Source organism: Dryobates pubescens, chromosome 1, assembly GCF_014839835.1.
Source record: "Dryobates pubescens isolate bDryPub1 chromosome 1, bDryPub1.pri, whole genome shotgun sequence".
NCBI classification, from domain to species: domain Eukaryota; kingdom Metazoa; phylum Chordata; class Aves; order Piciformes; family Picidae; genus Dryobates; species Dryobates pubescens.
This window is the reverse complement of record NC_071612.1, coordinates 30691129-30715083: the sequence shown is the minus strand read 5'-3', so window position 1 is coordinate 30715083 and position 23955 is coordinate 30691129. Positions and strand designations below refer to the sequence as shown.

The 23955-nt window shown below is 50.7% G+C and overlaps 1 protein-coding gene across 1 annotated transcript in view; it reads right to left on the bottom strand.

Moving 5' to 3' along the window:
* Positions 1 to 5753: 5753 nt before the first annotated feature.
* The window catches only part of SMARCAD1 (SWI/SNF-related, matrix-associated actin-dependent regulator of chromatin, subfamily a, containing DEAD/H box 1), a 64256-nt gene continuing 46054 nt past the window's right edge, over positions 5754 to 23955 (bottom strand). The window contains exons 15-24 of the mRNA XM_054163354.1: positions 22833 to 22968; positions 20373 to 20510; positions 18874 to 18969; positions 16608 to 16725; positions 15675 to 15796; positions 13532 to 13720; positions 11062 to 11180; positions 9311 to 9493; positions 7698 to 7807; positions 5754 to 5864 (exon numbers count right to left, since the gene is read on the bottom strand). Of these exons, the coding sequence (XP_054019329.1) occupies positions 5803 to 5864; positions 7698 to 7807; positions 9311 to 9493; positions 11062 to 11180; positions 13532 to 13720; positions 15675 to 15796; positions 16608 to 16725; positions 18874 to 18969; positions 20373 to 20510; positions 22833 to 22968 (1273 nt within the window). The 3' untranslated portion in view covers positions 5754 to 5802. The remainder of the gene's footprint in view (positions 5865 to 7697; positions 7808 to 9310; positions 9494 to 11061; positions 11181 to 13531; positions 13721 to 15674; positions 15797 to 16607; positions 16726 to 18873; positions 18970 to 20372; positions 20511 to 22832; positions 22969 to 23955) is intronic.

Genomic DNA, 23955 nt, shown 5'->3' with positions numbered 1-23955 from the left:
CTGGGAAGAAATATTTCCTAGCATCCAGCCTAAGCCTCTCCTGCTGCATCTTAAAACCATTTCCTCTGCTCCTATCCCTTGACACCAAGGAGCAGAGGCTGCTCCCTCCTTGCTCCAACCTCCCTTCAGAGAGCTGTGGAGAGCAATGAGGTCTCCCTCAGCCTCCTTCTCCAGCCTGAACAACCCCATACACACAAGCAACCAAAACAAAACAAGCAACCCCCACACACACACCACAAGAACCTCCCCCAACCAACCTAACAACCAAACCAAAACCAGTATACACCAAAACAAGCAGCAGCTGCCCAGCCAAGCTGGTGACCACACAAGCACTGCATAAGCTCCCTCCTACAAAACCCTTCAGAAGCCTATTAAGTTTTTCACTGAGTAGGAGACACAATTTGCAGGGTGAGGAGTGCAGAGGTGGAAATCATAGGCTCACAAGATGTTAGGGGTTGGAAGGGACCTGCAGAGATCATCCAGTCCAACCCCCCTGCCAGAGCAGGACCATAGAATCCAGCACAGGTCACACAGGAACACATCCAGATGGGGCTGGAAAGGCTCCAGAGAAGGAGACTCCACAACCTCTCTGGCAGCCTGCACCAGTGCTCTGTGACCCTCACAGGGAAGAAGTTCCTCCTCATGTTGAGGTGGAACCTCCTGTGCTGGAGTTTCCATCCACTGCCCCTTGTCCTATCCCAGGGTGCAACTGAGCAGAGCCTGTCCCCTCTCTCTTGACCCCAGCCCTCAGCTATTGATAGACATTGATCAGATCCCCTCTCAGTCTTCTCCTCTCCAGACTGCACAGCCCCAGGGCTCTTTAATGTTTAAGAATAAATCTTTAAGAACAAAGGAACAAAGAAAGTAGGAAAACAGGCAAGTGGAAATCCTAGCAATGAGCAGAGTTGTAGATACAGTTAGCACAAACTCCAGGGAAGACAAATGCTTGCAAGGGGACTCCACCCTGTGGTGTAAACAGATAAACCACAACAAACCTGGGGAATCCTCTGGGCTCAAAGCCATTCTGTGATTCAGCAACAGGCTTGGTCTGTGCTGGTTTTGTTTTGGTTCTGCCTTCCTGTACATCTTTCCCAACTTGACTCAGCATCACAGAATGGTTTAGGCTAGAGGGGACACTGGAGGTCACACAGAATCACAGAATGTTAGGGGTTGGAAGGGACCTCCAGAGATCATCCAGTCCAACCCCCTGCCAGAGCAGCATCACCCAGGGCAGTCTGCACAGGAATGCATCCAGGGGGGTTTGGAAAGGCTCCAGAGAAGGAGACTCCACAACCTCTCTGGGCAGCCTGCTCCAGGGCTCTGGCACCCTCACTCTAAAGAAGTTTCTCCTCGTGTTGAGCTGAAACCTTCTCTGGTCAAGTTTGTCTCCATTGGTCCTTGGCTTATTGCTGTGCAGCACCCAAAAGAGCTTGGCCCCCTCCACTTGCCCTCCACCCCTCAGCTATTGATAGACATTGATCAGATCCCCCCTCAGCCTTCTCTTCTCCAGACTAAACAGCCCCAGGGCTCCCAGTCTTTCTTTACAGGGGAGATGCTCAAGGCCCCTAAGCATCCTCCTGGCTCTCTGCTGGACTCTCTCCAGCAGATCTCTGTCTCTCTTGAACTGGGGAGCCCAGAACTGGACACAGGATTGCAGCTGTGGTCTGAGCAGGGCAGAGTAGAGGGGGAGGAGAACCTCTCTAGCCCTGCTGGCCACACTTTTTATGTGCTCTCTTGGCTACAAGGGCACATTGCTGTCCCATGGAGAGGTCATCTGTTCCAATCCCTTTGCTCAAACAGGGCCACCTTGCATTCAGGCAGCCTTTGAGTATGTCCAAGGGTGGTGACTCTACAATGTCTTATGACTCCCAGTTAAAGAGGGTCTAAGCAACTAAAAGAAACACCACAAAGGCAGGAACACATAGGAGCCTCGTAGCACTGACGAACAGCTAATGACCCTAGGGGCCTGGGGATGTGACTGTTCAAGGAGTAACTATTGCTGAGCAAGTTGCTTACATATATCAAAAGAAAACTCGAACCAGAGTACTTGGTCAGGCAGCTGTTGTGTTTCAATGCATGTCTGAAGGAGACAGGAGAGAACAGAATTCACAGAAACATTCAGGTTGGAACAGACCCTCAGGATCACCAAGTCCAACCATGAACCCTACTCTGCAAGGGTCACCCCTAAACCAGAGCCCCAAGTATCACATCCAAACCACCTTCAAACACAGCCAGGCTTGGGGACTCCACCACCTCCCTGCCCAGCACATTCCAATCCCTGACCACTCTTGATGGGAAAAAATTCTTCCTGATGTCCAGTCTAAACCTACCCAGTCACAGCTTGAGGCCATTCCCTCTTGTTCTATCACTAATTACCTGTGAGAAGAGACCAGCAGCAGCCTCTCCACAAGGTCCTTTCAGGCAGTTGTAGACAGCAATGAGGTCTCCCCTCAGCCTCCTCTGTTTCACACTAACCATCCCCAGCTCCTTCAGTTGCTCTTCATCAGATTTATTCTCCAGGCCCTTCACAGCTTCCTTGCCCTCCTCTGCCCTGGCTCCAGCACCTCCACATCTCTCCTGTGTAGAGCCGCCCAGAACTGGACACAGCACTCCAGGTGTGGCCTGAGCAGAGCTGAGTGCCAGGGGACAATCCCCTCCCTGCTCCTGCTGGCCACAGCATTGCTGATCCCAGCCAGGATGCCTTTGGCTTTCTTGGCCACCTGGGCACACTGCTGGCTCCTCTTCAGCTGCTTGTCCATGAGCACCCCCAGGTCCCTTTCTGCCAGCAGCTTTCCAGCCACACTGCCCCAAGCCTGTGGCATTGCTTGGGGCTGTTGTGCCCCAAGTGCAGGACCTGGCACTTGGCCTTGTTGAAGCTCCTCTTGGTAACGTTGGCCATGGATCCAATCTATACAAGTGCCTCTGTAGAGCCTCCCTACCCTGGTGCAGATCAACACTGCCACCTCACTTGGTGTCATCTGCAAACTCACTGCTGGCACACCCTGTGTCTTCATCAAGGTCATCAATAAGGATGTTCAACAGAAGCAGTTCCAGAACTGAGCCCTGAGGAGCACCACTTGTGAATGGCCACAGCTGAATTGAACTCCAGTGACCACCACTCTTTGGGTCCCTTCACCCAGCCAGGGCTTTATCCAGCAGAGCATTGCTCAGCCAAGCCACTAGCAGCCAGTTTGGCCAGGAGAATTCAGTGAGAACATATTGATACAGTGGGATAAGAGTTATTAGGATCATGTTCAGCACACTCTGACAACATAATTAACTGCAGCATTAAACACTTGTAGCTGTCTGTTAAGTTTAGGTGGAACTAAAGCAGCACAGTAGAGAATGTGATCCTCACCCTTCTCCCTGCCCATGAAAGTACTTCTCCCCCCTAGCTCAGTTGTGGAGCTTGGAACACACAGCACAGAGGGCAAAACTCTAGTAAACACCAAGTAAAACTGAGTTCCAGAGCTCTGAACACATTTTAAAGGTTCTCATCTTCCATTTTGTGCTTGAAGAAGTCATGCATAAATGCTCACAGGAAAAAAATGCTGACAGCCATAATAAACAAACAAAGACAAACACACCAATGACACACACAAAAAAGCAGATGTCCAACTCCCAGCCCACCTCACTGACGAATCACTACAGGTATCTGCACACAGGCTGAAATACTGAGCAGTCACCCCCTCTGGGAAGAATTATTTCCTAGCATCCAGCCTGAACCTCCCCTGCTGCAGCTTGGAACCATTTCCTCTGCTCCTGTCCATTGCCACCAAGGAGCAGAGGCTGCCCCCTCCTTGCTCCAACCTCCCTTCAGGGAGTTGTTATAGAGAGCAATCAGGTCTCCCCTCAGCCTCCTCTTCTCCAGCCTGGTCAACCCCATACACACAAGCAAGCAAAACAAAACAAGCAACCCCCTGCACAAACCAGAAGAATCTCCCCCAACCAAACTAACAATCCAACCCAAACCAGTGCCCAGCAAAGCAAGCAGCAGCTGCCCAGCCGAGCTGGTGACCACACAAGCACTCAGCCCAGGTGCTCCAGGCCCTTCTCCAGCCTCGTTGCCTTTCTCTGGAGAGGCTCCAGCCCCTCAATGTCCTTCCTGGAGTGAAGAGCCCAGAACTGAACACAGCATTCCAGGTATGGCCTCCCCAATGCTGAGCACATGGGGATGGTCACCTCCTGTCCCTGCTGCCCACCCTGTTTCTGAGCCAAGCCAGGATGCCTTTGGCTTTCTTGGCCATCTGGGCACTGCTGGCTCAGATTTAATCAACTGTCAACCAGAGCACCTCAGGTCCCTCTCCGAGTGGCAGCTTTCCAACCACACATCCCCAGGTCTGTAGCTCACCATGGGGTTGTTGTGACCCAGGTGCAGGACCTGGCACTTGGCCTTGTTAAACTTCATACACTGAACCTTGGCCCTGGGGTCTAACCTGCCCAGGTCCTGCTGCAAAGCCTCCCTACCCTCTAGCAGATGGACACAGCCACCCTGCTCGGTGCCAGCTGCAACCTGACTGAGGGTGCACTCAATGTCCTCATCCAGATCATTGCTAAAGACATTGAAGAGGACAGGCCCCAGTGCTGAACCCTGGGGGACACCACTGGTGACTGGGTGCCAGACAGATTTAGCTCCATTCACCCCCACTCTTTGGGCCCAGCCATCAGGCACAGTTTTGTCCAGCACAGAGGGCACTGAAAGATGATTCTGAGCACCACTAAGGAACAAGACTTGAGACATTCTTCACATGAACCTCAAAAGTCTTTGTGACTGCATAGTAATGGTGTTTTGTTTTAACCCTGGAACAGAACCCCAACACTAGTAACTGGGTGCCAGCAAATGGAACATTTCAGCCACTTTGAAAGCTGCCCATTTAGTTTAGACTCACAGAATCAATAAGGTTGGAAAAGACCTCAGAGATCATCAAGTCCAACCTATTACCTAATACCTAACACCTCCTGGCAACTAAACCACCTCCCTGGGCAGCACATTCCAATGGCCAATCTCACTTGCTGGGAAGAACTTCTTCCTAACATCCAGTCTGAACCTCCCTTGGCACAGCTTGAGACTGCATCCTCTTGTTCTGGTGCTCAGGCAGAATGTCCAAGTCATTACCCTGCTCTCCCCCCACCCCCAGACAAACCACAAACTGAGTAATAATTAAAAAAAAAAAGGAGTAGCTGGTGCACTTTTATTTGACTAAATGGATACAAAACCAGCACAGTACAGCAAAGGAACCAACCCAAGCAGAAAGAGACTTTGAGCACTGTCAAATGAGGCACACAGAAAACAAAACCAAACCAAAAGACACCCACCCCCCCACACACCAAAAAAAAACCCCTACAGGTGTAAAATCCAGTGAAACAGACAGGTTCTGTTGTTGGTTGGTTGGTTTTTAATAGATCTCTATTTATATATATTTGGAGGTAGAAATAATTACAAAAATACTGACAAATCTGGAGCAGAGGCAGATTTATTAAAACAATTCCTGCTTGGGTCCCTGTTTTGAGAAGGGAAGCTGTCAAAGAAGGTTTGACACTCAGCATCCCCCTCCCCCCGCCTCCTACCTTGACACCTTTGGGCTGCTGGGTGGTTTTTTTTCCCTGAAGCATCAAAAGAATGCTTAGCCAGCCTTGGAAAAGTTTGGTTTCAATCCCATGAGGAATACAAGAAAGGAACTACAAAAGGGTACAAAAAAATGTTCAGAAACCTCCCCCATGGTTAGCGTGGTGGTGTCAGAGGCCTTGGGGGTCCAACACCACTCTTCTTCCTCCAGGTCCACAGCCTACTTATTTACATGTTTAGAGGCCTAAGGATGCTTTCAATAGCGTGGCTATATCTGATGGAATAGTTCCTCCTTCTCCTGAGGAAGGAAAGGAAATGTTAGCACAGCTCAAATTTATTTCACATCAGCAGGCAAAAAAACCCTAACAAAACCCCAGATCCACCCCACCAAACTGTACCCAAAGCCTCTATTTGCAGGAGCCTGGCATTGCTTTGCTTGGAAAACATACAGAATACAGAATTAACCAGGCTGGAAAAGACCTCAGAGGTCATCAAGTCCAACCTATCACCCAGCACCATCTGATCAACTAAACCATGGCACCAAGCACCCCATCAAGTCTCCTCCTAAACACCTCCAGTGATGGTGACTCCACCACCACCCTGGGCAGCACATTCCCATGGGCAATTACTCTTTCTGGGAAGAATTTCTTGCTAACCTCCAGCCTAAACCTCCCCTGGTGCAGCTTGAGACTGTGTCCTCTTGTTCTGGTGCTGGCTGCCTGGGAGAAGAGACCAACCCCCACCTGGCTACAACCTCCCTTCAGGGAGTTGGAGAGAGCAAGAAGGTCTCCCCTGAGCCTCCTCTTCTCCAGGCTAAGCAACCCCAGCTCCCTCAGCCTCTCCTCACAGGGCTGTGCTCCAGACCCCTCCCCAGCTTTGTTGCCCTTCTCTGGACACCTTCCAGCATCTCAAGCTCTTTCTTGAATTGAGGAGCCCAGAACTGGACACAGGACTCAAGGTGTGGCCTAACCAGTGCTGAGCCCAGGGCAGAATGACTTCCCTGCTCCTGCTGGCCACACTATTCCTAATACAGGCCAGGATGCCCTTGGCCCTCTTGGCCACCTGGGCACACTGCTGGCTCATGTTCAGCCTGCTATCAACCACTACCCCCAGGTCCCCCTCTGCCTGGCCGCTCTCCAGCCACTCAGACCCCAGCCTGTAGCACTGCATGGGGTTGCTGTGGCCAATGTGCAGAACCTGGCACTTGGATGTGTTCAATCTCATGCCCTTGGACTCTGCCCATCTGTCCAGCCTTTCAAGGTCCCTCTGCAGAGCTCTCCTACCCTCTAACAGAGCAACTCCTGCCCCCAGCTTGGTGTCATCTGCAAATTTACTGATCCAGATCCAGATCATCAATAAAGATATTGAACAGGATTGGGCCCAAAGATGTTTAAAATCATCCAGTTCAAGTACCTCAAATAGTGTTGTCCAATCTCTAGCCCTGGACTAATTGAAACATTTTGGTAATAATTACAGCTTGAATATTTGTGTTGGATCAGCAGTTCCCCTTAAAGAGCATCTTCCTTTCAAGGGGGTTGGAGCAGCTCTTCTAGGAAGACAGGCTGAGGGAGCTGGGGGTGTTCAGCCTGGAGAAGAGGAGGCTCCAAGGAGACCTAATAGCAGCCTGCCAGAACCTGAAGGGGGCTACAAGGAGGCTGCAGAGGGACTGTTCCCAAAGGCCTGCAGTCATAGGATGAGGGGCAGTGGTCTGAAATGAGTACAGATTTAGGTTGGATGTTAGGAGGATGTTCTTTACCACGAGGGTAGTGGAACACTAACAGGTTGCTCAGGGAGGCAGTTGAAGCTCCATTCCTGGAGATACTTAAGGTTAGGCTTGAAAGGGCTCTGGGCAACCTGATCTGGTGGAGGATGTCCCTGCTGATTGCAGGGAGCTTGGACTGGATGAGCTTTGGAGGCCCCTTCCAACCCAAAGCATTCTGTGATTCTAAAATGTTTGGGTCAGGCTCACAGGCTGATTCCTGTCAAAGTGCACACTAATCACCAAAAATACCTAAGGAAAACCCCAAAAGGCTTTGTGTGCATCAAGGAGTTTTTCCTTTTTCCCCAGAAATAATACATTGCAGCAACCTGAATTCCCACAAGTGGACAGAGCTCTGTGCAAGAGGCTTACCTGAATCTGCAGCAGTCATATCCTGTTCTAACTTCAGCTTCTGCTGACTGATTTTGAGCATGGATTCTTCAATAGTGCCCTTACTGATCAGCTTTATGACTTTTACTTCTCTGAAGACCAGAAAAGAGGGTAAATCAATTAAAAAAAAAAAAAAGCTATTTTCTTTGGATTAGTGCAAAAACAAAAGAGGAAGCTGCTCAGCTGCTGGTGGTTTAACACGAGGGGAAGGAAATGAACACAACAAGGCAAGACAAAGAGCTTCTAGTTTTTGTGCCTGCCAGAAAACTGCACCCCCAAGCCACTGCAAAGTCTGGGCAGCTGCAAAAGCTTCTGTTAATAGAAACAACTCACAGTATCACCAAGGTTGGAAGAGACCTCAAAGATCATCGAGTCCAACCTGTCACCACAGACCTCATGACTAGACCATGGCACCAAGTGCCACATCCAATCCCCTCTTGAACACCTCCAGGGATGGTGACTCCACCACCTCCCTGGGCAGCACATTCCAATGGCTAACAGCTCTCTCAGTGAAGAACTTTCTCCTCATCTCGAGCCTAAGCTTCCCCTCAATGTCCTTCCTAAACTGAGGGGCCCAGAACTGGACACAGGACTCGAGGTGTGGCCTAACCAATGCAGAGTACAGGGGCACAATGACTTCCCTGCTCCTGCTGGCCACACTATTCCTAATGCAGGCCAGGATGCCATTGGCCTTCTTGGCCACCTGGGCACACTGCTGGCTCATGTTTAGGTGGCTGTCAATCAGCACCCCCAGGTCACTCTGTTTGGCAGCTTTCCAGCCACTCTGACCCCAGCCTGTACCTCTGTAGGGTGCTGTTATGGCCAAAGTGCAGCACCTGGCACTTGGATTTGTTGAATACCATCCCTTTGGCCTCTGCCCATCTGTCCAGTCAGTCAAGGTCCCTCTGCAGAGCCCTTCTGCCCTCTAACTGACCAATATCTGCTCCCAACTTGGTGTCATCTGCAAATTTGCTGATGACTGTCTCAATCCCCTCATCCAGATCATCAATGAAGATACTAAAGAGGATGGGGCCCAGCACTGATCCCTGGGGGATGCCACTGGTGCTTGGCTGCCAGCTGGATGTGGCACCACTCCCTGGGCTCAGCCTCTAGCCAGTTCCTAACCCAGCATACATAGTATATAGTCATTGCATTTCATATTTGCACCTTGTAGTTTTGCTTGTAAACAGAGCTACTTTTTCTTCTAAGACCTACTGAGTTAGTCTGGCAGTTTCATTTTGGGGGTTGGGGGGGGTTGTTTCTCCAAATTAGTTGGGGGGAGTAATTTCAACCCACCACACCTGAAGAGAACAAACAGTCCCAAAGACTTCAGACCTGCCTTGAAGTAGTTTCTAGCACCAGAGAATTAGATAGAGTTTGAGAGTTGAAGGAGGTGGAAGGAGGAAGAGAATGCAAACGAGGTTTGGTCTAGCAGCACCATGTGCTAAGGCACTGAACGGTTACCTCGCTCCCAACACAAGCCAGAGCTGGTCTGCTCAAGCCTCTGCTTCAAATCAAATTTTAACTCCAACATTAGCCTTCTTGGAGAGCTTGCCCCCATGAAAAACCAAGCATCCCCCCTCAAAGCACCTTACCTTTTCTGCCCTACTCTATGGCATCGGTCCTCGGCCTGCTTGTCGTTGTACGGGTTGCAGTCGATGTCGTGAAGAATAACGACGTTTGCTGACGTCAGATTAATTCCCAAGCCACCAGCTTTGGTTGAGAGGAGGAACACAAATATATCCATATCTGTGTTGAACTCGTCTATTAGATGTATCCTGCAGAACAAAAGAACACCTGCATCAGGGCCAGGGAGAAGCCATCACGCTGGCTCCCGAGGTTGGGCGATCATCTTCAGAAAGGGAGGACGACAGCACTGGAAAAGCAGCTCAAAAGCACACATGGAGAAAAGGCTCTGAGCCCTCAGCAGTAACCAGAGAAGCATCCTCAGAAGGACAGGGTGGTAGCAAAGAAGGAAAAAGCCTTGGAAAGATTCAGTGAGACTTGGAGCTGGGCAGAGAGGAACCTCATGAGGTTCAGCAAGGAGAAGTGCAGAGTCCTGCACCTGGGCAGGAAGAATAAACTGCAGCAGTGCAGGCTGGGAGGGGATCTGCTGGAGAGCAGCCCTGGGGAGAAGGAGCTGGGAGTGCTGGTGGACAACAAGTTCTGCATGGGACAGCAATGTGCCCTGGGGGCCAAGAAGGCCAATGGGATCCTGGGGGGCATTTATAGGAGTGTGTCCAGCAGAGCCAGGGAGGTTCTCCTCCCCCTCTGCTCTGCCCTGCTGAGGGGAGACCTTCTTGCTGTCTCCAACTCCCTGAAGGGAGGTTGTAGCCAGGTGGGGGTTGGTCTCTTCTCCCAGGCAAGCAGCACCAGAACAAGAGGACACAGTCTCAAGCTGCACCAGGGGAAGTTTAGGCTGAAGGTGAGGATAAAGTTCTTCCCAGCAAGAGAGACTGGCCATTGGGATGTGCTGCCCAGGGAGGTGGTGGAGTCCCTGTCCCTGCAGGTGTTCAAAAAAAGGCTTGGATGTGGCACTTGGAGCCATGGTTTAGTTGCCAGGAGGTGTTGGGTGATAGGTAATAGGTTGGACTTGATGATGTCTGAGGTTTTTTCCAACCTGGTTAGTTCTGTGATTCTGTGGATATCTCCAGGTGAGCTTTTGTTCTGGCATGCTGCCACCCAAGTCACCCAAACACACCACAAGCTGCTGAAGACACAACAGCTACGTCTGAAAAGTCAACTTGCAGCCTTGCCCTTACTTAGGCAATATTAAATCCAACATTAAACCTCTTCTCTAGGCAAAGCCCACTGACCACAAACAAAAAAACAGGGGTGACCTCATTGCTGTTGATACAGATGTGCAGGGTGAGTGCCCAGAGGCTGGAGCCAGGCTCTGCTGGGTGATGCCCAATGCCAGCACAAGGGGCAGTGGTGGAAGCTGAGGCAGAGGAAGTTCCATGGAAACAGGAGGAAGAATTATTTCCCTGTGAGGTTGACAGAACACTGGAAGAGGCTGCCCAGGGGGGTTGTGTAGTCTCCCTCTCTGGAGATATATTCATCCTGCCTGGATGTGTTCCTGTGTGATCTGCTCTAGGTGCTGCTGCTCTGGCAGGGGGGTTGGACTGGATGAGTTTTCGAGGTCTCTTCCAGCTCCTAACAATCTGTGATTCTACACACTGGAAAAAAAGGCAGGAGGCTTAATTCACCTCCACAGCTCCACACACACACTCCCCTCCACTCTTGAATTCACCTCCACAGCTCCACACACACACTCCCCTCCACTCTTGAATTCACCTCCGCAGCTCCAGTTTTGCCTCTCATCTCTTCAGCAAAAGTCACATACCGATCAGAGATCTGTGTTTTTCCATCCAGCCTAAGGTATCTGTGCTGCCAGTGTTTTAGGAACACTTCCAAGACATCCAGCATCATAGTAAACTGACTAAACAGCACCACTCTGTCCCCCTGGAAATGACAAAGCAAAACAGGTTTGAACACCACAATTCCACATTGAGGAGCTGCATAAACACTTAGCTGGTGCCAGTATGTGATTTTACACAGAACAAATCTAGTTCCTCAGCTGAACTGCACCAAGTCAGGATCAACTTTTAATGCAGCCACTCTAAGCCAGTATTTCTGAAGCATTATTAACCCAGTACAGTGAATTTGTAGTTGCATTGTATTTAGGGGGCTCAGGCAGCCTGCAGGGTCCCCCAGCAGCCTGCAGGTCTACTCCATCTATAAATATTAACAAAATCCTTTCATTGAGAGCTGAAATTTAAGCTATGCTCCACATAATACAGAGCAGGAGCATTCCTTTCTGTGAAATAATCAAACAGATGCACAGCACACTTGTGCAAATTCAAGACATTCCCAAGGCATCCTGAAGATCAACAAGACCAAGGGCAAGGTCCTGCAGCTGGGTCAGGGCAATCCCAGGCACTGATACAGGCTGGGCAGGGACTGGCTTGAGAGCAGCCCTGAAGAAAAGGACCTTGGGGTGCTAGTGGATGAGAAGCTCAACAGGAGCCAGCAGTGAGCACTTGCAGCCCAGAGAGCCAAGCAGAGCCTGGGCTGCAGCAAGAGAAGTGTGGCCAGCAGGGCCAGGGAGGGGATTCTACCCCTCTGCTCTGCACTCTGCTGAGACCACACCTGGAGCTCTGTGTCCAGTTCTGGAGCCTCTGTTCCAGGAAGGATCTGGAGGTGCTGGAATGTGTCCAGAGAAGGGCCACGAGGATGAGCAGAGGGCTGGAGCTGCTCTGCTATGAGGACAGACTGAGGGAGTTGGGGCTGTTCAGTCTGGAGAAGAGAAGGCTCCAAGAAGACCTAATTGTGGCCTTCCAGTATCTGAAGGGGGCTCCAAGAAAGCTGGGGAGGGACTTTTGAGGGTGTCAGGGAGTGATAGGACTGAGGGGGATGGAGCAAAACTAGAGATGGGAAGGTTTGGGTTGGATGCTAGGAAGAAGTTGTTGCCCATGAGGGTGGTGAGAGACTGGCACAGGTTGCCCAGGGAGGTGGTGGCAGCCTCATGCCTGGAGGTTTTTGCAGCCAGGCTGGATGTGGCTGTGAGCAACCTGCTGTAGTGTGAGGTGTCCCTGGCCATGGCAGAGGGGTTGGAACTGGCTGATCCTTAAGGTCCCTTCCAACCCTAACAGTTCTATGGTTACACTACTTGCTTACTTGCACAATAAGCCAGTTTGAATACATGACTTAAGGCAGTGACCTCTTCTTACCTTTAAACTGGCTTATTCCATACATGATTATCCTAAAGCAATACAGTTCTCATTCAATTGCCAAAAGAAGGTCAAAGCTCATGAGCTGTGAAAATGCTGCTAGTCCTCCACAGACTGAGAAAGCAGTGCTAGCTCAGGATGAATGCTCTGAAGCTTGGAAAAAATGGGGAAGTTCATTTCAGCTGCCCCTGAAGGACAACCAGGGCTACACACCAAACAGCTGCAAGTGTTGCTAACCACTGCTGCACATGCCCTGAACTGCATTGCAAAACTCCACAGCACAGCAGCTGTGCTGCACCTACAGGTAGCAGGTATCTGTTTAACCAGGTTGTGTAGAGCATCCATTAGATAGACAGGAAGGGAAATCCCAGCCATCCTGGAAAGCTGCCTGGCAGAAAGGGACCTGGGGGTGCTCATGGACAAGCAGCTGAAGAGGAGCCAGCAGTGTGCCCAGGTGGCCAAGAAAGCCAAAGGCATCCTGGCTGGGATCAGCAATGCTGTGTCCAGCAGCAGCAGGGAGGGGATTGTCCCCTGGCACTCAGCTCTGCTCAGGCCACACCTTGAGTATTGTGTCCAGTTCTGGGCACCTCAACACAAGAGAGATGTGGAGGTGCTGGAGCCAGGGCAGAGGAGGGCAAGGAAGCTGTGAAGGGCCTGCAGAAGAAATCTGATGAAGAGCAACTGAAGGAGCTGGGGATGGTTGGTGTGAAACAGAGGAGGCTGAGGGGAGATCTCATTGCTGTCTACAACTACCTGAAAGGACCTTGTGGAGAGGCTGCTGCTGGTCTCTTCTCATAGGCAACTAGTGATGGAACAAGAGGGAATGGCCTCAAGCTGTGACTGGGTAGGTTTAGACTGGACATCAGGAAGAATTTTTACCCACTAAGAGTGGTCAGGGATTGGAGTGTGCTAGGCAGGGAGGTGGTGGAGTCCCCAAGCCTGGCTGTGTTTGAAGGTGGTTTGGATGTGGTGCTTGGGGCTATGGTTTAGGAGTGACCCTTGCAGAGCAGGGTTCATGGTTGGACTTGGTGATCCTGAGGGTCTTTTCCCAACCTGCATGTGTCTGTGACCCTCAGTACCAACCTGCTCCTTGAGGTCAGAGAGGATGCGTTCCAGCGCTCGGAACTTCCCAGAATCCAAGATCTGGTCCATGCCTAACTTGAAGTCGGCTATGTGAGAATACTGCTTACAGAGCAAGTGCAGCTCAAAGTCTGTCATGACTGCCATGTCTTCAAAGATCAGGTCAGGGTTAGCATCACTGTGTGTGGGTTCCTGGTAGAGGAAACAGAGGGCAGTCATGGACCAGGTGCGCTCGCCGGGCAGAGCAGAGCAAGCAGGAGGAGCACGCAGCGAACGCCCAACCTGTCTGGAAGAACAAAGCAGCACAAGCAGGCACACAGACAAGTCCCAGAGCGTGACTCATGCAAGCTCCCAAAGATGAACTCTGCAACCCTGTGTTTATGGTCCAGGATCAGTAATTTTCAATGTGTTTTTTATGAGAACCTTGACTACCAAAACACTCAACCTCCACAGCAATTGCCTGGTTCCCATCAAGCCCTACAACCTTTTACCCCTGGAACTGACCTCTTCCCCTGAAGACACATTCCCTGCAAGGCAGACCCAATCCTTGGGGAGCTGGTAGAAGACATGGGAAGATGTAGGGCGGGGAGAGGGAGGCTGTGTTAGTTTTGGGCTACAGACTGAATAGAAAAGTGGTAAAATGTAAATAAATCACCACTGGATGTAGAAGGGAAAATAATGATAAGGTCTAAACAATCTCATTGGTATGACATAACCTTAGTTGTATAGACTAGTTGTCTCTCTTTATTCTTGGCTTCTTTGCCCTAGCTGACACTGGCTGCTGGCCTTTGCTTGGCTGTTGCTGACCTTGGCTGCATTCTTATCGAGGCTAAGTGCTAACAGCTACTCTCTGCTCTTCTCTCTCTTTTACCTTGTAGTGGGGGGAAGGGAGCAGGGAGGGCGAAGCTGTTGCTACCCCCTGGTTTGGTCCAGGGGAGGGGTTCTTGTGTGGTTTTTAAATTGTAAATCCATGTGAATATTGGATACTTTGGACATATTCATTGCATTTTGTATTTCCACACTGGAGATTTGCTTACAAACAGAGCTTCATTGGCTTCCAATTGAGCTGGGCTGGCAATTTTTGTTTGAGGGAAATTTCAACCCACCACAGATGTCAAGCCTGGAGGACAGAGGAAAAGAAAAGCCACATCTGGAGAGTGTGATGGTAGGAGCAGGGAAAACAAGGGATTAAAATCCTTCATAAACCATGGGGTCACTTCTCCCCTTCCACTCAGCCTCAACTGGCTTTGTTTTAAAGCAAAGCTTAAGAGATGAACATGAGCCAGCAGTGTGCCCAGGCGGCCAAGAAGGCCAATGGCTTCCTGATGCAGGCCAGGATTACTGTAGCCAGCAGGAGCAGGGAAGTCCTTCTGCCCTGTGTTCAGCACTGGTTAGGCCACACCTTGAGTCCTGTGTCCAGTTCTAGGCTCTACAGTTTAGGAACGATGTTGAGTTGCTGAAAGGTGTCCAGAGAAGGGCAACAGAGGCTGGGGAGGGGTCTGGAGCACAGCCCTGTGAGGAGAGGCTGAGGGAGCAGAGGTTGCTTAGCCTGCAGAAGAGGAGGCTCAGGGGAGACCTTCTTGCTGTCTCCAACTCCCTGAAGGGAGGTTGTAGCCAGGTGGGGGTTGGTCTCTTCTCCCAGGCAAGCAGCACCAGAACAAGAGGACACAGTCTCAAGCTGTGCCAGGAGAGGATTAGGCTGGAGGTGAGAAAGAAGTTCTTCCCAGCAAGCGAGATTGGCCATGGGAATGTGCTGCCCAGGGAGGTGGTGGAGTCACCATCACTGGAGGTGTTTAGGAGGAGATTTGATGGGGTGCTTGGTGCCATGGTTTAGTTGATTAGATGATGTTGGGTGATAGGTTGGACTTGATGATCTCAAAGGTCCTCTTCCAACCTGGTTTGTTCTATTCTATTCCAGTGCCTGATACAAAAATCAGTGTTAAACACACACAGAGCTTGATTAGAGCACTGGACAGATGCAGAGAAATAAAAAGCAGCAACAGGGAATGAAGTTTGGCAAAGACACACCTCTGACCAACAAAACAAGCAAACATACACTCCCCCTCCCTTTCCCCCCCATTCTTCTTCATCTGGATTAGTAACTCAAAAGAAATTAAGGATTGCTTCTGAATCTCATCATCCTTACCTTGAGCATAAGCTTGGACATGGTCCTAAGCTTCTCATCTGTGTAATACTGACGATGTAAGAGAGGGTGATTCGCCATTTTCCTCAGCTGCATCATGACATTGCCCATGTCAGAATTTTTGTCTGCAAACAAAGCAGTAAGGTCTACTCAGAAGCGGTATGCAGAAGTGTGACGTGTGGCCAGCAGGGCTAGGGAGGTTCTGCTTCCCCTCAACTCTGCCATGCTCAGACCACAGCTGCAATCCTGTGTCCAGCTCTGGGCTCCCCAGTTCAAGAGAGACAGAGACCTGCTGGAGAGAGTCCAGCAGAGAGCCAGGAGGATGCTTAGGGGCCTTGAGCAGCTCCCCTGGGAAGAGAGACTGAGAGCCCTGGGGCTGTTCAGTCAGGAGAAGAGAAGGCTGAGAGGGGATCTGATCAATGTCTATCAATAGCTGAGGGCTGGGGGTCAAGTGGAGGGGGCCAAGCTCTTTTGGGTGGTGCAGGGGAATAAGCCAAGGAAGAATGGAGACAAACGTGATCAGAGAAGGTTTCAGCTCAACATGAGGAGAAACTTCTTTCCAGTGAGGGTGCCAGAGCCTTGGAGCAGGCTGCACAGAGAGGCTGTGGAGTGTCCTTCTCTGGAGCCTTTCCAACCCCACCTGGATGCATTCCTGTGCAGACTGCCCTGGGTGATGCTGCTCTGGCAGGGGGGTTGGTCTGGATGATCTCTGGGGTGTCCCTTCCATGCCCTAACCTGCTGTGATTCTGTAGGATGCTGTTTATTTCTCTGGGTAACTTTATTTGACATTCACCTATTACTTGAACTTGGGAAAATTCATAGAAAGGATATAGTAAGTTTATGACTCTCAGACATTGCTCCAAAGTAAGGGCTCTGCAGTCACATTTGTCTGGGAAGGAAGAGAGTCCAGCCAAAGGAGATGAGCTCCTCACGTACCGTTACCGTCAATAGTCTTCTTGAGTTTGTTTAAGAGGTCACAGTATAACTGCTCCTGGTTCTCTGACATGTCACAGACTTCAACCAGATCTTTTTTGGCAGGCAGCTGTTTAAGGACCTGCCAAAATAAAACCACAAGAGGTAAAACCTCTGCTGTAGTCAGTGCCCAGCATCTCTGCACTCTCTTACAAGCAGAACATGATCTGGATCCTACGCCACTCCCTGCCCACCCCTTCTGACACGGGCTGCACACTCCAAACCATCAGACATGCAGAGCCTGGAACCTACTCCCCTGCTAATCAAAGATACCTTCTTCAAACTTCTTCCTGAAGGGATGTTGTAGACAGGTGGAGGTTGGTCTCTTCTCCCAGGCAACCAGCACCAGAACAAGAGAACAAGCTGTGCCAGGGCAGATTCAGGCTGAAAGTGAGGAGAAAGGTCTTCCCAGAAGGAGAGTAATTGGCCATTGGAATGTGCTTCCCAGCGGGGTGGTGGAGTCACCATCCCTGGAGGTGCTCACAAAAGGCTTGGATGTGGCACATGGTTTAGTTGTCAGGAGGTGCTAGGTCTTAGGTAATAGGTTGGACTTGATGACCTCTGAGGTCTTTTCCAACCTGGTTGACTCTGATTCAAACCACTGAGTCCTCAAGTATGCAAGTACACAGACACTTCCCAGACCACCATCCAGTCTCACTTTCCTCTACACATGCTGTTCTAAATAGCAGAATTCAAATAAGTTTTGGATTTTGGAATGAGAAAGAAACATTTTGATGACAGCAAATTTCCTCATCACAGATGCACACAAATTCCCACATGCACAGACACTGCCTGCATGATTCCAGGGTTAAAACAAAACACCATTACTATGCAGTCACAAAGACTTTTGAGGTTCATGTGAAGAATGTCTCAAGTCTTGTTCCTTAGTGGTGCTCAGAATCATCTTTCAGTGCCCTCTGTGCTGGACAAAACTGTGCCTGATGGCTGGGCCCAAAGAGTGGGGGTGAATGGAGCTAAATCTGTCTGGCACCCAGTCACCAGTGGTGTCCCCCAGGGTTCAGCACTGGGGCCTGTCCTCTTCAATGTCTTTAGCAATGATCTGGATGAGGGCACTGAGTGCACCCTCAGTCAGGTTGCAGCTGGCACCGAGCTGGGTGGCTGTGTCCATCTGCTAGAGGGTAGGGAGGCTTTGCAGCAGGACCTGGGCAGGTTAGATCCCAGGGCCAAGGTTCAGTGTATGAAGTTTAACAAGGCCAAGTGCCAGGTCCTGCACCTGGGTCACAACAACCCCATGGTGAGCTACAGACCTGGGGATGTGTGGTTGGAAAGCTGCCACTCAGAGAGGGACCTGAGGGGTTGACAGTCGATTAAATCTGAGCCAGCAGTGCCCAGGTGGCCAAGGAAGCCAAAGGCATCCTGGCTTGGCTCCTCAGAAACAGGGTAGGCAGCAGGGACAGGAGGTGACCATCCCCCTGTGCTCAGCACTGGGGAGGCCATACCTGGAATGCTGTGTTCAGTTCTGGGCTCCTCACTTCAAAACGGACACTGAGGGGCTGGAGAGTATCTGGGGAAAGGCAATGAGGCTGGAGAAGGGCCTGGAGTACCTGGGCTTTGAGGGGGGGCTGAGGGAGCTGGGGGTGTTGAGGCTGGAGAAGAGGAGGCTGAGGGAGACCTCATTGCTCTCTACAACAGCTCCCTGAAGGGAGGTTGGAGTGAGGAGGGGGCAGCCTCTGCTCCTTGGTGGCAAGGGACAGGAGCAGAGGAAATGGTTCCAAACTGCAGCAGGGGAGGTTCAGGCTGGATACTAGGAAATATTTCTTCCCAGAGATCTCAGCCATGGGAATGTTCTGCCCAGGGCAGTGCTGGAGTCCCCATCCCTGGAGGTGTTGAAGGTGTCACATCATGTGTGTGGAGCTGGTGCTTAGGGACATGGTTTAGTGTTGAGCCTGCAGTGCTGGGTGGAAGGTTGGACTGGATGAGCCTGGAGGTCTCTTCCAGCTGGATGTTTTGATTCTGTGATTTTCTAAGTAAAATTCCCAACTGCCAACAGCCAGACAATACTAAACATCAAACCCCAAAGCTCCAGCAAGTCCCATTTTGACTTGCAAACCTCCGAGAGACAAAAGGTAGCTCAAGTTTCTTGCTCTTCTTCCATAAACAGCTAAAACTGGCACTGACACAACCTGAGCTTGAACTCTGCTGCTAGTCTCAAAAGGTGATCAGGTTTCCTGCTAACAGGAAAACATTGTTTTAGAGATAAAAGCATTACCTCATCCTTCACTCTTCTTAGGATGAATGGCTTGATGATCTGCTTTGCATGTGCAATCCTCTGCTTTTCATATATGCTTTGTTCTTCAGCATTCTTCTAGGGAAATATTGCAAGGATTCAGTCAGACTGCAAAGCTTTCAGCTGTAGCAGCACTACCTTAACTACTGCAACTCGATGGAAAACCCAGCCTGAAGAGACAGGCCTAACAGGACCGTCAGTGTGCCCTCTCAGTTCTTACTTGGCATGGTTTTGTGCAGGGCTTTGACATTGTCCCACATGATATCCTTGTCTCTACAAAGCAGAGATTGGATGGATGGACCAGGTGGACAAGGAGCTGGCTAGAAGGTCCCACTCAAAGAGCTGTGGTGAAAGGCTCAAAGTCCATGTGGAGACCAGTGACAAGTGGAGCTCCTCAGGGGTCTGTTCTGGGTCCAGTGCTGTTCAACATCTTTGTCAGCAACATGGACAACGGCATCAAGTGCACCCTCAGCAGATCTGCCAATGACACCAAGCTGTGTGGGGTGCTGGACTCACCTGAGGGCAGGGATCCATCCACAGGGACCTTGACAGGCTTGAAGGATGGCCCAGTGCCAACTGCATAAGGGTCAACAAGTCAAAGTGCAAGGTCCTGCACCTGGGTCAGGCCAATCCCAGGCACAAATATAAACTGGGTACAGAGTGAGTTAAGAGTAGCCCTGAAGAGAAGGACTTGGGGGGGTCAGTAAATGAGAAGCTGCCCATGTGCCAGCAGCATCCTCATGCAGTCCAGAAGGCCAAACATATCCTGGGATGCATCAGGAGTGTGGCCAGCAGGGCAGGAGAGAGGATTCTCTCCCTTTACACTGCTCTGCTGAGACCCCACCTCCAATACTGGTGTCCCCACTGTAAGAGGGACAGAGATCTGCTGGAACAAGTCTGGAGGAAGGTCACAAAGATGACCCAGGGGCTGGAACACCTCTGCTATAAGGACAGGCTGAGGGAACTGGGATTGTTCAGCCTGGAGAAGACTCCAGGGGGACCTTCTAACTGTCTTCCAATACCTAAAGGGATCCTACAGCAAGGCTGCAGAGGGACTTTTTACAACAGTGTCCACCAACAGGACAAGAGGAAATGGATTAAATTGAAGGAGAATAGGAAGAAATTGTTCGCTAGGAGGGTGGCAAGACTCTGGAATGGATTGTGCAGAGAGGCTGTGGCTGCTCTCTCCCTGGAGATGCTGAAGGCCAGGTTGGATAGGACCTCGAGTAAGCTGGGCTAGTGGCCATGGCAGGAAGGTTGGATTAGATGATCCCTAAGGTCTCTTCCAGCCTAAGGTGTTCTGATTCCAAGATTATTTCCTTATTTCATTGTCTAGACCGTCATAATCCCAGTACCCACTGCCATAAGACCTCACTAACAGAAGTCATGCAGCAACAGCAGCGTTCAAGCACCCCCAACACCAACCCCCAAGAAAACAAATGTAAGAAGTACTTTAGAAGAAGAGAGTGTTCAATACTCACTGTTTTTGAGGAGAACATCCTTCTGATTTCACTGGTGCTACTGCTGAACATGTGTGGCATCACAAAATTCAGGAGGGACATCAGCTCCAGGAGGTTGTTCTGCACTGGAGTCCCCGTCAGCAGCAAGCGATTCTTTGCCTGTCCGTCCAAAGCGGGCAGAGAGCAGTGAGAAACATGAGCTGAACGTGTTCAGAACAAACATTAACAGAAACAGCACAGCTAGGGAGACCAGAAAACAAAATTCATTGGGTTTAAGTCCAACAGAACAAGAGGACACAGTCTCAAGCTGTGCCAGGGGAGGTTTAGGCTGGAGATAAGGAGAAAGTTCTTCCCGGAAAGAGAGATTGGCCATTGGAATGTGCTGCCCAGGGAGGTGGTGGAGTCCCTGTCCCTGGAGGTGTTCAAAAAAGGCTTGGATGTGGCACTTGGAGCCATGGTTTAGTTGTCAGGAAGTGTTAGGTCTTAGGTAATAGGTTGGGCTTGATGATCTCTGAGGTCTTTTCCAACCTGGCTGATTCTATGATTCCAAGTTCCAGCTATTTAAACTCCGCATCTCTTGAGATCTCAAGGAGGAAGTTCCTGGTTAATGAAACACATTGCAGCTCATTGTGGAACTAAGCACATAACAATGTAAGACTATTCCAGAAGCTTAAAACTGACTCCACTAAGCCTTTTCTCTTTCAAAATTCTGCTGACCCATGCCACAAGCTACAAACAAGAAGTATTCTATAGCTAGCTTTTCTTACAGTCCTATCAGAGTCGGTCACTGAATCACAGAACCAACCAGGCTGGAAAAGACCTCAGAGATCATCAAGCCCAACCTAGTACCTAATACCTAACACCTGCTAACTAACTAAACCATGGCTCCAAGCCTTTTTTGAACACCTCCAGTATTGGTGACTTCACCACCTTCCTGGGCAGCACATTCCAATGGGCAACTACTCTTTCTAGGAAGAGCTTTCTCCTCACCTCCAGCCTAAACCTCCCCTGGCACAGCTTGAGACTGTGTCCTCTTGTTCTGGTGCTGCTTGCCTGGGAGAAGAGACCAAGCCCCACCTGGCTACAACCTCCCTTCAGGGAGTTGGAGACAGCAAGAAGGTCTGCTCTGAGCCTCCTCTTCTGCAGGCTAAGCAACCCCAGCTCCCTCAGCCTCTCCTCACAGGGCTGTGCTCCAGACCCCTCCCCAGCTTTGTTGCCCTTCTCTGGACACCTTCCAGCATCTCAACATCTTTCTTAAATTGAGAGGCCCAGAAGTGGACACAGGACTCCAGGTGTTCTAATGGTCAGTACTGAGTATAGGTCCCTAAGTACCACAATATTATAGCACAAATCATTACAATAGCATTTTTACAAACTTTTGTACTGCAAGTCACAACAACCCCAAGCAATGCCACAGGCTTGGGGCAGTGTGGCTGGAAAGCTGCTGGCAGAAAGGGCCCTGGGAGTGCTGATGGACAAGCAGCTGAAGAGGAGCCAGCAGTGTGCCCAGGTGGCCAAGAAAGCCAAAGGCATCCTGGCTGGAATCAGCAATGCTGTGGCCAGCAGCAGCAGGGAGGGGATTGTCCCCTGGCACTCAGCTCTGCTCAGGCCACACCTGGAGTGCTGTGTCCAGTTTTGGGCAGCTCTACACAAGAGAGATGTGGAGGTGCTGGAGCCAGGGCAGAGGAGGGCAAGGAAGCTGGGAAGGGCCTGGAGAACAAATCTGATGAGTGGGTGAAGCAGTTGGGGATGGTTAGTTTGGAAAAGAGAAGACTGAGGGAAGACCTCATGGCTGTCTACAACTACCTGAAAGAAGGTTGTGGAGAGGCTGCTGCTGGTCTCTTCTCACAGGTAATTAGTGACAGAACAGGAGAGATCCATTCCTAATAGCACACCAACTCTTACATCCACTCACACACTGCAATTTCTGGAACTGCTTGAATGAGTCCAGCACAGAGCCACAAAAATGATTAGGGGAGTGGAACATCTTCCTTATGAGGAGGGCCTGAGGGAGCTGAGGGCTCTGTAGGTGGGAGAGGAAGAGCTTGAGAGGTGACCTCATTCATGTTGATAAAGATGTGCAGGGTGAGTGCCAGGCTCTGCTGGTGATGCTCAATGCCAGCACAAGGGGCAGTGGTGGAAGCTGAGGCAGAGGAAGTGCCATGGAAACAGGAGGAAGAACTTTTTCCCTGTGAGGGTGACAGAGCCCTGGAACAGGCTGCCCAGGGCAGTTGTGGAGTCTCCCTCTCTGGAGACATTCAAAACCCACCTGGATGTGTTCCTGTGTAATCTGCTCTGTGTGCTCCTGCTCTGGCAGGGGGATTGGACTGGATGAGCTTTCAAGGTCCCTTCCAGCCCCTAACATTCTGTGATTCTGCATGAGCTGTGAAGCTCACCCTCCACTTTCTCCCAGCCCATAACCACCAAACAGATAACAGCAGGAGCTGTCCCCTGTAACCCATGAGCAAACAAACCTCTTACATTAATGGTCATGAGGTGCTGGTAGCGTACAGAGCTCATGTTCTTGAGCATATGACCCTCATCAAAGATGGCATAGTCAAGCTTCAGCCTGCGAAACAGCCCCCGGTCCTCCGAGCTGCTAATGGCACTGTTGTACCTGGCAGAGAAAGAGAGCACAGCAGGACACACTGAGTGGAAATTTCACATCAGCACACTGTTAGCACTGGCAGATTGAATCCTCTATAGTGTTAAGGCTTAGGGAGGGAACACAGGAGGGGCAGCAAACCTGCCTAGAGGCACCCAACAATGTTATAGATGATTTAGATAGTCTCTGTTAATTACATAACACAAGAGCAAGGGCAGGGTTCTGCAGCTGGGCCAGGACAATCCTCACTGTCAGCACAGACTCGGGGAGGAGGTGACAGGAAGCAGCCCTGAGGAAAAGGACTTGGGGGTGCTGGTGGACGAGAAGCTGGACAGGAGCAGGCAGGGTGAGCTGCAGCACAGAAAGCCAATGGCAGCCTGGGCTGCATCCAAAGCAGCAGAGCAAGAGAAGTGATTCCGACACTTTGCTCTGCTGAGACCTCACCTGGAGTACTGTGTACAGATCTGGAGCCCTCAATATAGGAAGGACATGGAGCTGATGGAGAGGGTCTAGAAGGGCCACAAAAATGATCAGGGGGTTTGAGCACCTCTGCTACGAGGACAGGCTGAGGGAGCTGGGGGTGTTCAGCCTGGAGAAGAGAAGGCTCCAGGGAGACCTAATAGCAGCCTGCCAGTACCTGCAGGGGGCTACAGGAAGGCTGCAGAGAGACTGTTTGCAAAGGCCTGCAAGGACAGGATGAGGAGCAATGGCTTCAAACTAGAGCAGAGCAGATTGAGATTGGATGTTAGGAACAAGTTCTTTACTATGAGGGTGGTGGAACACTAGAAGAGGTTGCCCAGGGAGGTGGTTGAGGCTCCTTCCCTGGAGATACTGAAGGTGAGGCTGGATGAGGCCTTGGGCAACCTGATCTAGTTAGGGATGTCCCTGCTGACTGCAGGGAGGTTGGACTGGATGAGCTTTGGAGCACCTTTCCAGCCAGGACCATTCCATGAATAACTAAAGCATCTATTCCAATACAGCCTATATAACCATTCCCTG